The sequence below is a fragment of the Elgaria multicarinata genome, chromosome 2 (assembly GCF_023053635.1).
Source record: "Elgaria multicarinata webbii isolate HBS135686 ecotype San Diego chromosome 2, rElgMul1.1.pri, whole genome shotgun sequence".
Lineage (NCBI taxonomy): Eukaryota > Metazoa > Chordata > Lepidosauria > Squamata > Anguidae > Elgaria > Elgaria multicarinata.
The window spans coordinates 77,059,600-77,073,900 of NC_086172.1; the positions used below are offsets into that span (position 1 = coordinate 77,059,600).

Here is a 14,301-nt window from a genome sequence, read left to right on the forward strand (position 1 = left end):
GGTGGTTAGATATCCAAGTTACCTTTGTATTTCCAGAGATTTTATGGGTACCGTACACATCAAATGAGTGCTTTAATCAGAATGGCTTGTAGAACCACATCCTATGCCTAATGAAAAGCCCTACAAATTAATATATAAACTGCAATTTAGGGCTGAGAGGGCTATGGGGCCAAGAAAGGCTGTATTTGCAGGTTAGTAAATCAGAACGCGGCTGGGCTCAATTATACTAGTATTTTTAGAATGTAAGGTTCTGGGCCTGGTTAGGCTTTGAGACTTTAGATTCAGGACAGGAATGCTCACCTGAAACCCTGACATCAAAGGAGACAGACTCATCCTTGGTCTCGCAGATGTACTCGCCAGCATCTTCAGCACTTGCCTGCAGGACAACCAGGCGACGCTCAGCACCCTCCACCTGAAGCGACAGGTTGTGAGTCTCATCTACCTCCAGGCCATCCTTGAACCAGCGCACAGCGGCAGCAGCAAGGGACACCTGGCAGCTCAGCTCCAGGCGCTCAAAAGCCCACACCTGCTTCTCCAGAGAACGCTCGGTCGGGTGCACAATCCGCACTGGGGGCTCTGCCAGACAGACACAACACAGGAGTATATGAGGCACCCCATCCAGTCCCACGATGGAGAGTTTAGACCCTGTGCCCTGCCTGGGTCTAAACTACCCATCAGATACAAAGATAGGCAATTAAAGCCTGACAGCAGCTGCTTCTAAAGCGGGGGGGGGGGGACTTGTGGCCCTCCAAATGTTCTGGCCTACAAATCCCTTCATCCCCCACCAATGGCTAAGTTCACTAGGGCTGTTGGGAGTTGTAGGGCAGCGTCAGACAGAGCTTGTCTCCCGCAGTTTACCGTTTCTTCCTGTTCTGGATTCTTTTCGGGATTTAAATGGGGTCTTTATACAGCCTGTTTTTCTTTTTATGCATATAACGCTCTATGCCATTTTCACAGGTGGATGGAGCCTGGCAGGATGTTATCAGACATCCACCCCTCTGGCATAGCCCCTCCCCTCTCTCAGCATGAAATGCAACCCGCTTTCTCTCCTAGGGAGAGTGAATAGAAAGGGCTAACAGTTTTCCAGGCAGCATGTGCAAAGCAGAGCAACCCCCTTCCCATTGTTAAGTGCTGATTCTTCCCAAGTTCAGAAGTCTGTATCTTTAGAAACCCACCTACCCTCCCCCAACATGCAAGTCAGTATTGTCCCTGTACGAGCAATCAGTAACTTTTCTCGTTTGAGTGTACACTGGGAGAGGGGATAAAGAGGTTCATCGGACGATGCTCGTTAGTTACTGCCCACTTATGGATATGCACGCGTCCTTTAGACGGTGACAACATCCGCCTCCAGTGTGCCTTCCGCTCACCTCCCACTCGTTTTTCCATAGCATTTAATAAAAGTCGGATTTTATTAATCCGACTTTTTTTAAAAAAAAAACCAGAATGTGCCGAGATCTCCTGCTGTGTGCAGGAAAAGTGTGTGGTAAAAACAGCCTCTGAATGGGCCACATGGTCTTTGTTTACTTCCTCTTTTCCACCCACCCACCCACCCCCCGGGAAGAATGAGGAAGTGCGGAAAAGCCACGGTAAGGAAACGTAATTTTCTCCTGAGTGATGAGGCTCAAAATATAAAAAGGGTTGCATGTGCTCACGTCTTCGGCATTCCTGAAATATGGGGAAGAGCAGGAGAGGCAGGGCAGGAGGAGACACTCCCAACTGATCCCCAGTACTGACGTCAACACTGCACCGCCCGACACCCGCCCACTCAAGCAGGACATAGCGCAATGGGAGGATTACATGGGGAGATGATGGCGGTGTCATTGCACAGCCGCCAGAAAGTACTGCATTTTCCTCGTACCAAAATAACATGCAAAAAGGGGAGGAAGAGGTGGGACAACTACTGCATGGCAACAGTGTCGTGTAAAATGTGAAGGGAAAATGGTGACTAAACCATGATGATTGCATGAAAAATCATAGGACCTCATAGGCTGAAATATCTGGAGGGCCACAAGTTGCCCACCTCTATTGTTAAGGAAAGCAGCATCAAGAGGGAGTGATTTTCAGTGGGGATGATGATGATGATGATGATGATGATGATGATGATGATGATGACGATGATGATGATTTGCATTTTTATACCGCCCAATCGCCGAAGCTCCAAGGGATGGCCTTGGAGACGCTCTAAACAAAGGTGTGGGGGCCTCTGACAGGACTTGGACAGACATCAGAAGGCTCTCTTTGGAAGGATCAAACGTGTTACTTTTATATTTGTGTTTTCATTGATCTATTTGCTACATTTGTGTATCTCCAAACAGCTGAAGCTTGGACCGCTGCTGCTTCTAGGGAAAAGCAGCTTTCGGAGAGGACAATTTTCACAGAGAAGCGGTAGGGAGTCCCTGCTTGCCACTTCTCTGCTTCAGTTTCCCCTCAGACCCTCAACAGCCTGCAGGATTTCAGATGGATGGTTGCAAGGATAAACATGCCTCTGAAACCTCAGGCGCTGGCGTGGGGTAAAGAGGGGAGCTGCAGCAGAGAAGTGGGAAAGTTAAGCATCCTCACACCACTGTTTCTCCACTAAAAATGGTCCTCTCCCAAGGCCATTTCTCTCTAAAAGAAACAGCCATTGCTGTCTGGCTTTAAATGCATGCATTTGTGTATAATGAGTTTGGCCTTTCAAAAAAAAAAAGAAAGAAAAAAGGCCCTTCAAACCATGCCATTAGAGATCCCTTCATTTTTGAAGTAGGGTTTTTGGGGGTAAGTAATTTCATGTTTTTAATTGTTATGAACCACCCAGAGAGCTTCAGCTATTGGGTAGTATAAAAATGTAATTAATTGATTAAGTAAGTAAGTAACTCTGAGCCCAGTTGGCACATGAGCAGCCCCAAACACTGGGCTGCCCTCGTCCCTTTCCTACATGTGAGGACTCAGAAGCATTGCTTCTGGAATGCTCAGAGGCAGCAGGATGGTGAAAAGGACTGGAACCAAATACCCAAATCTGGCTTTCTCCAACCATGGCATGAACACCTTGAGAAGTACCAAGAGCTGGCGGTAGCAGCAGTAGCAGCAGCCCATATCTACTGCATCAAGGATGAGCAATAGCATGAATTGGGGCACAAAATGCATCCAAGGAGTCCATACTTTGGAGAATTGCTCACCTGTGACGTTGACGTTGAAAAAGACGGAGTCGCCACCCATGTCACAAGCAAACTCTCCTGTGTCCTCAACCTGGGCCTCGACAATGACCAGACGGCGATGGGCCCCTTCGCTCTCCAGCAGGAGGCCACCATTTTCTTCCACCTCCTCTCCATCCTTGTACCAGTGCACAGGAGCATCAGAGCGGGACACCTCACAGGCCAGCACCACACGCTCTGACACCTGGTAGACATGGGCTGCATCTGCATTGGACTGCACAACTCGAACAGGCAGCTCTGCAGGGGGAAAGGCCATCAGAGAAGGGAACACACACAAACACACACACACACACAGGACATCACTTCCAACGTGAACTAGGCAGCTGGGTGGGGGAGAGAGAGAAGGAAGCTCAGTGCTGTGCAATTCACTATCTCTGGCTGCCTACAGGTGGAGAAAGCCCCACAGTGGCTATGGATCTGCGCCGTGTCGGTTAGACGACGCAGGCGCAGCTTCACAGCCATGGTGGGGCTTCCCCATAATGCTGCATTTTGAAAAAGTCGGGGATTTACCCCAACCTTTTCAAAGGGAGTAACGTCTACACGTGCTTGCGCTGTGATATCGCTCCGGGGCCAACACAGGGAAGGAGCCTGGTGGAAAGTGACCAGCGATTGGTCGCCTTCCAGCAGGAAGAGGGTGGGGGCAGGGACCCAGATGGCCATCTAGAAACCCCACGCACCCTCCTGGGGTGATGTTGGATAGTTCCGATGCCACCCCAGAAGAGGGAAAGCGTGGGGTTGAAGAGGGAGATGGCGCCAACCTGGTGCAGTGAAGAAAGCCCCCTCGAAGGAGGAGAGGGTGAATAGTTAACCTCCCTGCTTCCGGTATTGGCATACCAGTGGCCAATATAACCATCAAGAGATTTTGGTGCTTACCTGCTTGCCATGTTAGAGTGCTACCAAGGCTATTAATAATGGGCCGCAGGGTGGCCGGGTGGCCTACTTTACAGAGGACAGTCCTCTCTTTGAAGGTGGCCTCTGTATGAAGGGCTGTCAGGTTTAAAGATCAAGAACCATCAGAAGGGAGAGCGGATCCCATCCACAGTGAGCACCTGGACAGCAGGCTGAGCAGGCACCGTAGGTCACGGGGTCACCCTCTTCCCCATTATGATGATGTGCATGGCATTTCTACTTAATTATTTCTTAATTTGCATCTATACATATACATCAGCATTTGCAAATGTTATGCAAACTGGTGTCCTCTTTTTTGGTGAAGCCACCCTACTAGACAAGTGGGGTCATTAGGAATCCATTACAAGAAAATGGGGAGGTGAGAATGAGGGGAAATGGATAGGCAGAGGCAAGGCTGGTCTCAAGCAGACAAACTTGGTCCAGGCCCTAAGATGCTGATGGAGAGAAAAGACTGGGCTGCTGTTCTGAGAAGTTGCCCCTCCAGCCAGGAGCAGCCCACTGGGGTGGCTGCAGCCTATTCCCAACATGGTGCCTTCCAGACGGGTAGGGCTGCAACTCTCATCACTGGCCATGAAGGCTGAAGAATGGTGAGGGTTGTAGTCCAACCCATCTAGAGGGCACCAGGTTGGGGAAGATTAGTCTAGGGGTGGATCTACACTACTGCTTTAAAGCGCTTTATAACAGTTTTGACAACTGTTGGGGCCCAGGACACACTGCATATACAGGTTTCAAAACATTTTCAAAGTGCTTTAAAGCGCTTTAAAAGCAATAGTGTAGATCCCCCTCCCCCCCCTGGGCTTTGCTCCTGCACATCCTTCCACCTGTTTGCCTCCACTCACCATCCACGGTCACAATGAAGTCCACAGAGTCATCCGCCGTCTCGCATGCGTACGTCCCAGAGTCCAAGGGGCAGGCTGAATGGATCCGCAGCCTCCGAATGCAGCGCTCAGATTGGACAGTGAGGTGGCCACCCTCTAAAGGCACAGGTTCCCCATCCTTGAGCCACTGAACAGGGGCATCCAAGGCAGAGACTTCACACTCCAGGAGGAGAGGCGTCCCAGCCAGGATCGTCTGGAGGCGCTGGGCCTCTGGCACTGGAGTGATGTACACCTTGGGAGCTGAAGAGAGGCCTTGTGAATGGGAGAAGTGCCTTGGACCTCCTGTGGCCACGTGAAGCAAGTCGGCTTATAGGGAACCTGTGCTATGGGACTAAGCTTCTTCCCTCCCTTGTCAACAGCTACTCTTACACCATATAACCGGGATGGGGACTCCATAGCTTTCCAGATGTCGTGGGACTACACCTCCCATCATCCCAAAACATTAACCATGATGGGTGAGGCAGATGGAAATTGGAGTCCAACCACAAATGGAGGGACCACAGATTCCCCACCCTTGCTAGACAGAAATATAGAAAGGGCTCTGTTTTTGAAATGAAAGGTGCTGGGCTCCAGCCTACCTCATCTGCAACCCTCAAATCCAAATGTGTGAGCCTAGCTGTGATTACTCAGTTCTGAGGGAAACACACTCTAGTACCTTTTCCTAGATTTCAAAACAGAGCCCTGGCAGTAAACACAGATGAAATGATGAGCCCTCCAAGAGGTCCCGGTCCTAGTGTAGTTTCATTGGAACTTCCTGTTTCCAACTGGGTGGTGACTGATGGTAGGCAAAGAGGTTACTTCTCCAGTGATGTGGAGATAGAGCACCTCCCCACCCCGACCGCACACCACCTCATCTACAGGATGGCTCCTTCCCAAATGGTAGCTTTCAACCAGGAGCAGGAAGTGAGGTTTGCGTGTGACTCGTCTTCTTTTTTCCGCTTTTCTCCGTCTCCAGGGGATGAGCTTATGCCAGAGGTGCAGTTGAGTGGGATGTGTCTCAAGTTATAGCAATTTGTTATGTTGGACCAAGACTGTTCTGTGAATTGTGTTCTTGGAAAGGATCCAAAGCTGAACTCAGTTCCCTCCCGAGGAGGTTATTGGAGAACCCATGAATCCAACAGACAACTGAAGAAGTTTAAATTAACTTTACTGAGAAGTTAAAATGAAAGCACAATATGTAATTGAATAGGTATTGAATGAAGAATTGATATTCAGAGGGGTATGCAGGAGGTAATTCAATTTAGACCCGGCCACAGAAACTTTTAGGGAAGTTGTAATTCTCTTCTCTGACTCGATCGCCCGTTGGGGATCAATTCACTTTATCATTATTTTAGATTTTGCTTTTATTGTTGATTATAGCTATTGGTTGTTTACCACATATATTTATTACAGATATTATATATACGGGTGTATGTTTGTAAATAATGTTGAAAACCATGGAAAATTGCAGAGAGTACTGGGGAGGGCTGAGAGAGCAGGAGGACGTCATCTGTAGGTGGTCCACTGTAGCCCTGTTAATTTTTCTAGCCCTGTCCAGTAACTTTCAAGGAGGATGAGTTCTCATAGAGATCCATGAAGTTGCTCAGTAAACGTGGTGTCCTGAATTTATCCAGAATTTCAGATTGCCTCTCCTTGCCCTTCCAAACTTATTTAAGGGACGAATGGGACAATGATTCCCATTGATTAAGGGACAATGGGACAATGACATCAACTGGACATTTTGCCCCCTTTGAAAATATAGGAACCTTTAAAAAAGGTTGTTTGTCTTCAGCAAGGAACTTCTGCAGCCCCAGCCCTTATTTTTATATACATCTGTAGTGTGAGCAGTTTCATTTAGATCTGAGCCAAGTCTTGCTGTCACCCCAGTAAGGGCCTCAACCCCAGGCAGGTTCACTAATCTATCACTCTAGTGAGCAGCTAGAGCGCAAAGATGCAGGGCAGCAAAACGTGCACAGGAAGAGGGCAGGCATGTGGATTGCCAATGACCCATGAGGTATGCAGCAGCAACATCTGAGGGAAAGTAGGGTGACCATATGAAAAGGAGGACTGCATCTTTAACAGTTGCATTGAAAAGGAAATTTCAGCAGCGGTCATTTGTATGCCGGCAGCATGTGATGAAATTCCCTCTTCATCACAACAGTTAAAGCTGCAGGAGCCTTGCCCTCTTTTGTATCTGGTCATGCTAGGCAGGGCTCCTGCAGCTTTAACTGGGCTGCCTGCATACAAATGACACCTGCTAAATTTCCCTTTTCTATGCAACTGTTAAAGATACAGGAGCCCTGTCCTCCTTTTCATGTGGTCACCCTACAGGAAAGCAAAGTGTCCCTCCCCAAAGCACTGGGAATCACTGGGGTTGAGGCTCAGGCAGCTCTCCTGCTACTAGCTGATCCTGGAAACAGAGCAGCGCACAGGTGCAAGCTGGGACTTCAGGTGAAGGAAAGGTAAAGGGCTGCCTGCCACCTGTTTCCCTGCAGTGCCAGAGGCTGCATGCGCTCCCAGGGTTACAGAGAGGAGGCTTTTCCAGCCGCACCTGAGAAGCCGGGGATCAAACCTGGGGCCTTCTGCATGCCAAGCAGATGCTCTACCCACTGAGCCACAGACCCTTCCCCCAGTTTGAAGGAACTGGGGGCTATGAAAGTGGAGGATGTGCACCTCTGTAATGATTCTGGGAGCTGAAATGGAGCGAGAGCACACTCCACCCCATTTGGTGCCTGTACTTGAGCACCTTAAGAGTCCGCAAATGAGCACAGCTTGCTGCTTTAAACCCCTACGCCTGGGGTCTCCAACGTGATGCCCATGGACACCTCGCCAGGCTCCCTGCCCCTCTGGCCTTTCATGCCTTTTCAAAATCTTCCATTTCATTTCATTTCATTTTCAACTGGGCAGCTAGCCTGCTGCAAAGCGAAGCGCCGGCCACCAGCGCCACCTGTAGTCCCCATTCTCGAGCTGGGAAGCACCATGCGTGAGCAGCAGCAGGGAGGCTGCAGGACTCGGCTCCCAGGGGTTGGCTCTGGGGAGAGTCATGGCTGCTGTGGCTCCCCCCACCCCCAACGTCCCTGACACGCACAAGACAGCCAGGCCCTTATAAATATGCAGTACGGCACAGGAGCCCCGTTGTGCGCTAAAGCAAAGGTCAGGCTGGGGTATGGGAAAGTCATGTTCCTGCTCAGTCACAAAGTTCTCTGGGTATCTTGTAACCCACTCTCTGAGCCCACGCAGATAGTGTAGGAAATACAATATATACAAACTGTATTGCTTTTAGCTATTTTCAATGTTTCCTAATTTAATTTGCTCATGAGCATCTCTTTGTCTTTCAATATATATTCAATTACACATTGTACATTCATTTAAACTTCTCAGTAAATATCATTTAAATATCTCCAGTTGTCTCTCAGACTCTTGGATGACTCATGGGAGGGGAGCGGAACCAGAATTAACGTCTGTCCTTCCCCCCAACCCATTTCTAAGATGTAAGTCAATTAACAGAGATCTGAATGTAGCCCTATCAACTTGCTCCTTCCAAAATATGGTTGCTGCAGCACTTCTTACCCGCTGGTTTCAGCACCAACCACTAGAAGCACTAATTACTGGAAAGAGTGAGGGAGAATAGGAGCAGGCAAAGAGAACATTAGGGCCTGCTCCAGTTGGACTGCCCACCCCCACCCCAGGAGATGAGAGGGAAAGCAGGGCCATTCCACCAGCCCTGCTGAAGGTCTGCTTAGGTTTTTTTTTCCTCTTCCCTCCCCATCTATTTTTCCTTTTTAGATTGTAAGCCTGCAGGCAGGGACTGCCCTTTTTGCTAATTGACTGTAAGCCAGTTTTTTTTGCCTGAGGAGTGGGATAAAAATACTTTAAATAAATGAATAAATAAAATGTCGCTCAGCAACATAGCTCATGCTTGACATACCAGTGGACTCAGGTTCAATCCCCAGCATCTTCAGGTACAGCTGGGAAAGACTTCTGTCTGAAATCTGGGAAAGCCCCAGCCTCTGTGCAGACCTGGTGCCCTCCAGATGTGTGAGACTATAATTCCCATCCTCTGCAGTCTGGGCCATGCTGGCTGGGCCTAATGGGAATTATAGCCCAATGCGTCTGGAGGGCACTAGGTTGAGGAAGGCTGGCGAAGACAATACTGAGCTAGAGGGACCAATGGTCTGACTTGGGATAAGGCAGCTTCCTGTGCGAGAAAGGAGAAGAGTTCTTTAACAAGGTCTGGCAAAGGAAAGGATGTGCTGACATTGTCCCTGCCACAATGCAAGCTGAGCCCACCACTCTGCTACCACAATCACATACATCAGTTGAGAAAATATGAGACGGTCCAGCATAGTGGACCACAATGGAGGTGAATACAAATCTGATTCCTAAAGCTGGAGTTCAGGTAGCTTTGTCTTTGGCAAAAGGTAGAACAAAGGAAGCTGCCTTAAGATTATCTGTCCACCTAGCCCAGTACTGGCTACTCTACTCAGATTGACAGAACCTCAGTACTAAGCTTGAAGTGGGAATGCAAGGAAACAGATCAAATTTATTACAATGGCTAGGAAAATGACCCTAAGGAAAACACTATTGTGCATTACTGACCTGCAATAGTAACAACGAAGAAGGCAGAGTCACTGCCCGCATCACACACAAATTCGCCTGTGTCTTGCACCTGCGCTGACGAAAGGATGAGCCTTCGGTGGGGCCCTTCACTCTCTAATAGCAAGCCTTTGCCCTCTTCCAGTTCCTCCCCATCCTTGTACCAGCGGACAGCAGCATTGGGGCAGGACAGCACGCAGGACAGCACCACACGGTCTGAGACCTGGTAAGTATGGGCCACATCTGCATTGGAGTGCATAATCTGCACAGGTGGCTCTGCAATGAGAGAGAGAGAGAGAGAGAGAGAACAAGAATTAGCAGCAGATCTCCAGAATAGAGTATAAAGCAATGTGTGAGCCTATGTGCACTCTTTCCTGGAGGGGTGAGCAAAGAGAAGACCTCCAGATATTTTGACTTCAAATCCCAACATTCTTTACCATTATCTATACTAGTAGAGGCATCTGGGAGTTGAAGTCCAAAAAAACTGAAGATCTATCTTCTGCAACCCTCTGCTCTACAGGTTATAAAGCTTTGTAGCTGCAGCAAAAAGCAGCAGACCAGAAACTGATAGCAAACTGAAGGGGGCAGGAAGAATACGTAAGTGGGGCTGTGTGGGAGTGTGTGGGAGAGAGAGAGAAAAGAAATATTAAAGGGAAAATATTATTCACTCCCCCTGAAAACATAAAAACTCAGGATCATCCACTGAAACTGATAAGTGGTAGGAGGTTTAAGAAAAACAAAAGCGAGAACTCCTTTGCACAATGCATAATCAGGTATATGGTACTCATCGACATGGGATGTTGTGACTGCAATGGACATAAACAACTTTGCAAGCAGATTAGATAAATAAAATGGAGGTTAGAGTGGCTGACTAGCCAGAGCAGCTTGAAGTTCAACTCTCTTGTTCAGAGTCAGTGAATGTTTGACCACCCAGTGCTAGCAACAGGAGGTGGTCATCACAATCGTCTCATTGCCCTGATCATGAACCTCCTTCAAGCATCTATCTGAACTTACTTAGCCCAGAATGAGATTGGCTGGTAACCTGACCCAGCTTGGCAATTATGTTCCTCTCCCCAAAGACTCTGACCAAAATACACCACAGGGCAGTTGAAACCATAGAAAAAACAGGGTTCATAGTTTGGGAGTCGCGGGGTGGTGGTGGATGTCCCTCTACCAAGAATTAATGCGTTCTCTGACCTGTGACAGTGATGTTGAAGAAAACAGAATCGCCACCTGCATCGCACACAAATTCCCCTGAATCCTGCACCTGTGCTGAAGGAATGACCAGCCGGTGCTGGGGGCCCTCGCTCTCCAGCAAGAGGCCCTCGCTTTCTTCCACCTCTTCTCCATCTTTGTACCAGCGCACAGGAACACCAGGGCGAGAGAGCTCACAGGACAGCACCACACGCTCTGCGGCCTGGTAGGCATGGTCCTCCTCTGCATTGGAGTGCACGACCCGTACAGGAGGTTCTGTGGCCAAAGAAGGCATTTAATGAATGGGATTCAGTAAAAGCGTCATCACACAAGCCTTTTATTGCACGCTTGTTACTAGGATCAACTCATGGCTTTTCGCGGGTCCTTTTCACGACACCATCCGTTCTCCCACTCCTTCTGCTCTTTTTTCCATCAAAAAAATAAGACCCGGAAAATCCTTTTTTTTTTTTACTATAAAAAAATGTGCCACCATTTCCTGCTGTGTGCAGGAGAAACAGCGAGATAAAAACGCCCACTGAATGGGCCATGTGGATTCCTTCCGCCACCAGTTTTTCCCATACTTAAATTGATTCCTTAGCAGATTATTTCACTGTAGGTGAGGTGTACAACTCTGTGCTTTATACTGGACTAGGGTGACCATATGAAAAGGAGGACAGGGCTCCTGTATCTTTAACAGTTGAATAGAAAAAGGAATTTCAGCAGGTGTCATTTGTATGTATGCAGCACCTGGTGAAATTCCCTCTTCATCACAACAGTTAAAGCTGCAGGAACCTTGCCCTCTTGACCAAATACGAAAGAGGGCTGGGCTCCAGCAACTTTAACTGTTCTGATGAAGAGGGAATTTCACCAGGTGCTGCATGCATACAAATGGCACCTGCTGAAATGTGCTTTTCTATAAAACTGTTAAAGATACAGGAGCCCTGTCCTCCTTTCCACATGGTCACCCTATACTGGATGCATAATCTAGATGTTCTTCAAATGTGAGGAATGGCCAACAAGCTGTCTCTGAGGGGGTGGCCCTGCTAGTCTATCGTAGCAAAATCAACAGATTCTTGGGGCACCTGTTGTGTCACTAAATGAGGCATTACAGAACATGGATGACTCACAAAGTGGTCTCCTTGAGGCAAGAGATATTTAGCTCAAAAGTTTTTGAATCTGAAATTGCAGAATTACCTCAACCTTCGTGATAGAGCAATTCAGCAAATGTTTTCAATAAATCTAAGTAAGCAGAAGAGAGCAGGAAAATCTCTATCATGGATGAGCCATAGGTGAAATGAGGTTAGAAAGAAAGAACCAATACTTACGAAAGAGAGAAGTAAATAAGATGATCCCTACTGGACCCTGCTCAGACATGTTCTCTAACAGCCTGGAAAAGGGGGCAGGCACTGAAGGGGCTGAAGTTTCATAAAGTGTCAGTTTACTTGAGTTAATCAAGCCAAGTCAAACATGGGTGTGAAGAGTTACAAAAGGCCTACCTTGTCCCAAATTCCACAAGCATGAAGTACTCTCTAGCCTAATTTGACACGTATCTGTGACTTTTTTAACCTCAAATCGATGGGCTTTTCTACATAGTTTTAACCCACATCTTTACTAAGGCTTCTGCTTCTGGATTCTTTATGGGAATAGAATCGGCGCCTTTACACATTTTTCCCAAGGTTTTATTTCTCTGCCTCTCTATATGTTTCAGTACACAACCAGTAGGTGGTGCTGTGGTATAACGGAATTTAGCAATTACATAAGAGTCTCATTCCACTATTTCTAAACAATACCACACTTTCGTTGATCTAAAAAAGCCGGAAACAGCTGCAAAGAGTAAGAGAGGCCCTGGAGGATGACAACATTATGTAAAGGACCTGCAAACTACCATGAGGTAGCAATCACGAGTGCACAATAAAAGCCTTACGTAGAAAGGCTCTATGTCTGGGAGGGAAAAACAGGAGATCACACTGACCTGTGACAGTAATATTGAAGAAGACGGAGTCGCCACCTGCGTCACACACAAACTCTCCTGTGTCTTGCACCTGAGCGGAGGCAATGACCAGCCGGTGGTGGGAACCTTCACTCTCTAGCAGAAGGCCCGCACTCTCCTCCACCTCATCCCCATCTTTGTACCAGCACACAGGAGCATCAGGGCGGGACAGTTCGCAGGACAACACCACACGTTCCGAGGCCTGATAGGCATGGGCTTCATCCGCATTGGAGCAAACAACCTGCACAGGCAGCTCTGCGACAGTAAAGATGCATCAAATGTTAGGGAAGGGGCATAACTCGATGGAAGAGAACCTGCTTTGCATGCAGAAAGTCTCAGGTTCGATCTCCGGCATTTCAAGGCAGAGTTGGGAAAGAAACCCTAAAGCTCTAGGGCCTAGACAAATGCAACCAGTCAGTGCAAACAATACTGCCCTAGGTGGACCAATGGACTGATTCAGGATAAGGCAGCCTTCTATGTTTCTAACATGAGGATTAGTAATCAGAAGAGGCCTTGCAGGCTGGACCAAGTTACCGTCACAGGGCACTTGTTCCCAAACAGTGGTCACATGTGTGCGTCACGAAACATATGTGTGTCTTTGTTGCACATTTGTGCTAGTGTGCACTGTGTAAAATAAATGTGAGGGTGAAGGGGTGGTGGTGAAAAAGGTAAGATAAAGGAAGGGTATTTTTCACTCTCTCGGGCAGAGTGGTGGTGAACTGTGTTGGAAAGGTTTCTGGGCATGGTCTGAAGGCACAAGATGCAGCAACGCTAAGTAGGTTTGTGTCTGGTCGGTGCATGGATGAAAGACTTTAAAACACCTACAAACTCTGCCTCGAGTTCCGTGAAAGACATGTGGGATGTAAAGGTAATCAATACATGAATAAGACATGAGGAAGAGGTTTAAGAGTGGGTTATCTCTGACCTGTGACAGTGATGTTGAAGAAGGTGGAGTCACCACCTGCATCGCACACGAACTCTCCTGTATCATGGGCCTGTGCGGAGGCAATGATCAGTCGGCGGTAGGCACCCTCACTCTCCAGCAGGAAGCCCTCGCTTTCTTCCACCTCTTCCCCATCCTTGTACCAGCGCACAGGAGCATCAGTGTGGGACAGCTCACAGGCCAGCACCACATGCTGTGAGACGTGGTAGGCATGGGCCTCTTCAGCATTGGAGTGTACAATCCTTACAAGAGGTTCTGTGGTGCAAAGACATGCGCTGTGAAGGTTTTCTTGCTGCCACAGTGCCTGTGGAGCTTTGAGGAAACAATAAACTAGAGGCCTGCTCTCTAGAGTTGAGCCTCAGGCCAGCACGACTTCCATGACTGTACGACAATGGAACCAGTTACCTAGGGAGGTTGTGGGCTCTCCCACACTAGAGGCATTCAAGAGGCAGCTGGACAGCCATCTGTCTGGGATGATTTAAGGTGGATTCCTGCATTGAGCAGGGGGTTGGACTCAATGGCCTTATAGGCCCCTTCCAACTCTACTGTTCTATGATTCTATGATTCTATGACTGAGAGGTTATAGGGTGAAACAGAGTTAACCCTACAACAAATGATAGG

The 14,301-nt window shown here is 48.2% G+C and overlaps 1 protein-coding gene across 2 annotated transcripts in view; it reads right to left on the reverse strand.

The window, feature by feature from the left end:
* Positions 1-14,301, reverse strand: part of OBSL1 (obscurin like cytoskeletal adaptor 1) — a 61,496-nt gene that overhangs the window by 30,813 nt on the left and 16,382 nt on the right. For both annotated transcript variants that reach the window (XM_063116829.1, XM_063116828.1), the window contains exons 8-13: positions 12,720-12,992; positions 10,751-11,023; positions 9,557-9,829; positions 4,940-5,218; positions 3,156-3,428; positions 301-576 (exon numbers count right to left, since the gene is read on the reverse strand). In XM_063116829.1, coding sequence (XP_062972899.1) covers positions 301-576; positions 3,156-3,428; positions 4,940-5,218; positions 9,557-9,829; positions 10,751-11,023; positions 12,720-12,992 — 1,647 coding nt within the window. The remainder of the gene's footprint in view (positions 1-300; positions 577-3,155; positions 3,429-4,939; positions 5,219-9,556; positions 9,830-10,750; positions 11,024-12,719; positions 12,993-14,301) is intronic.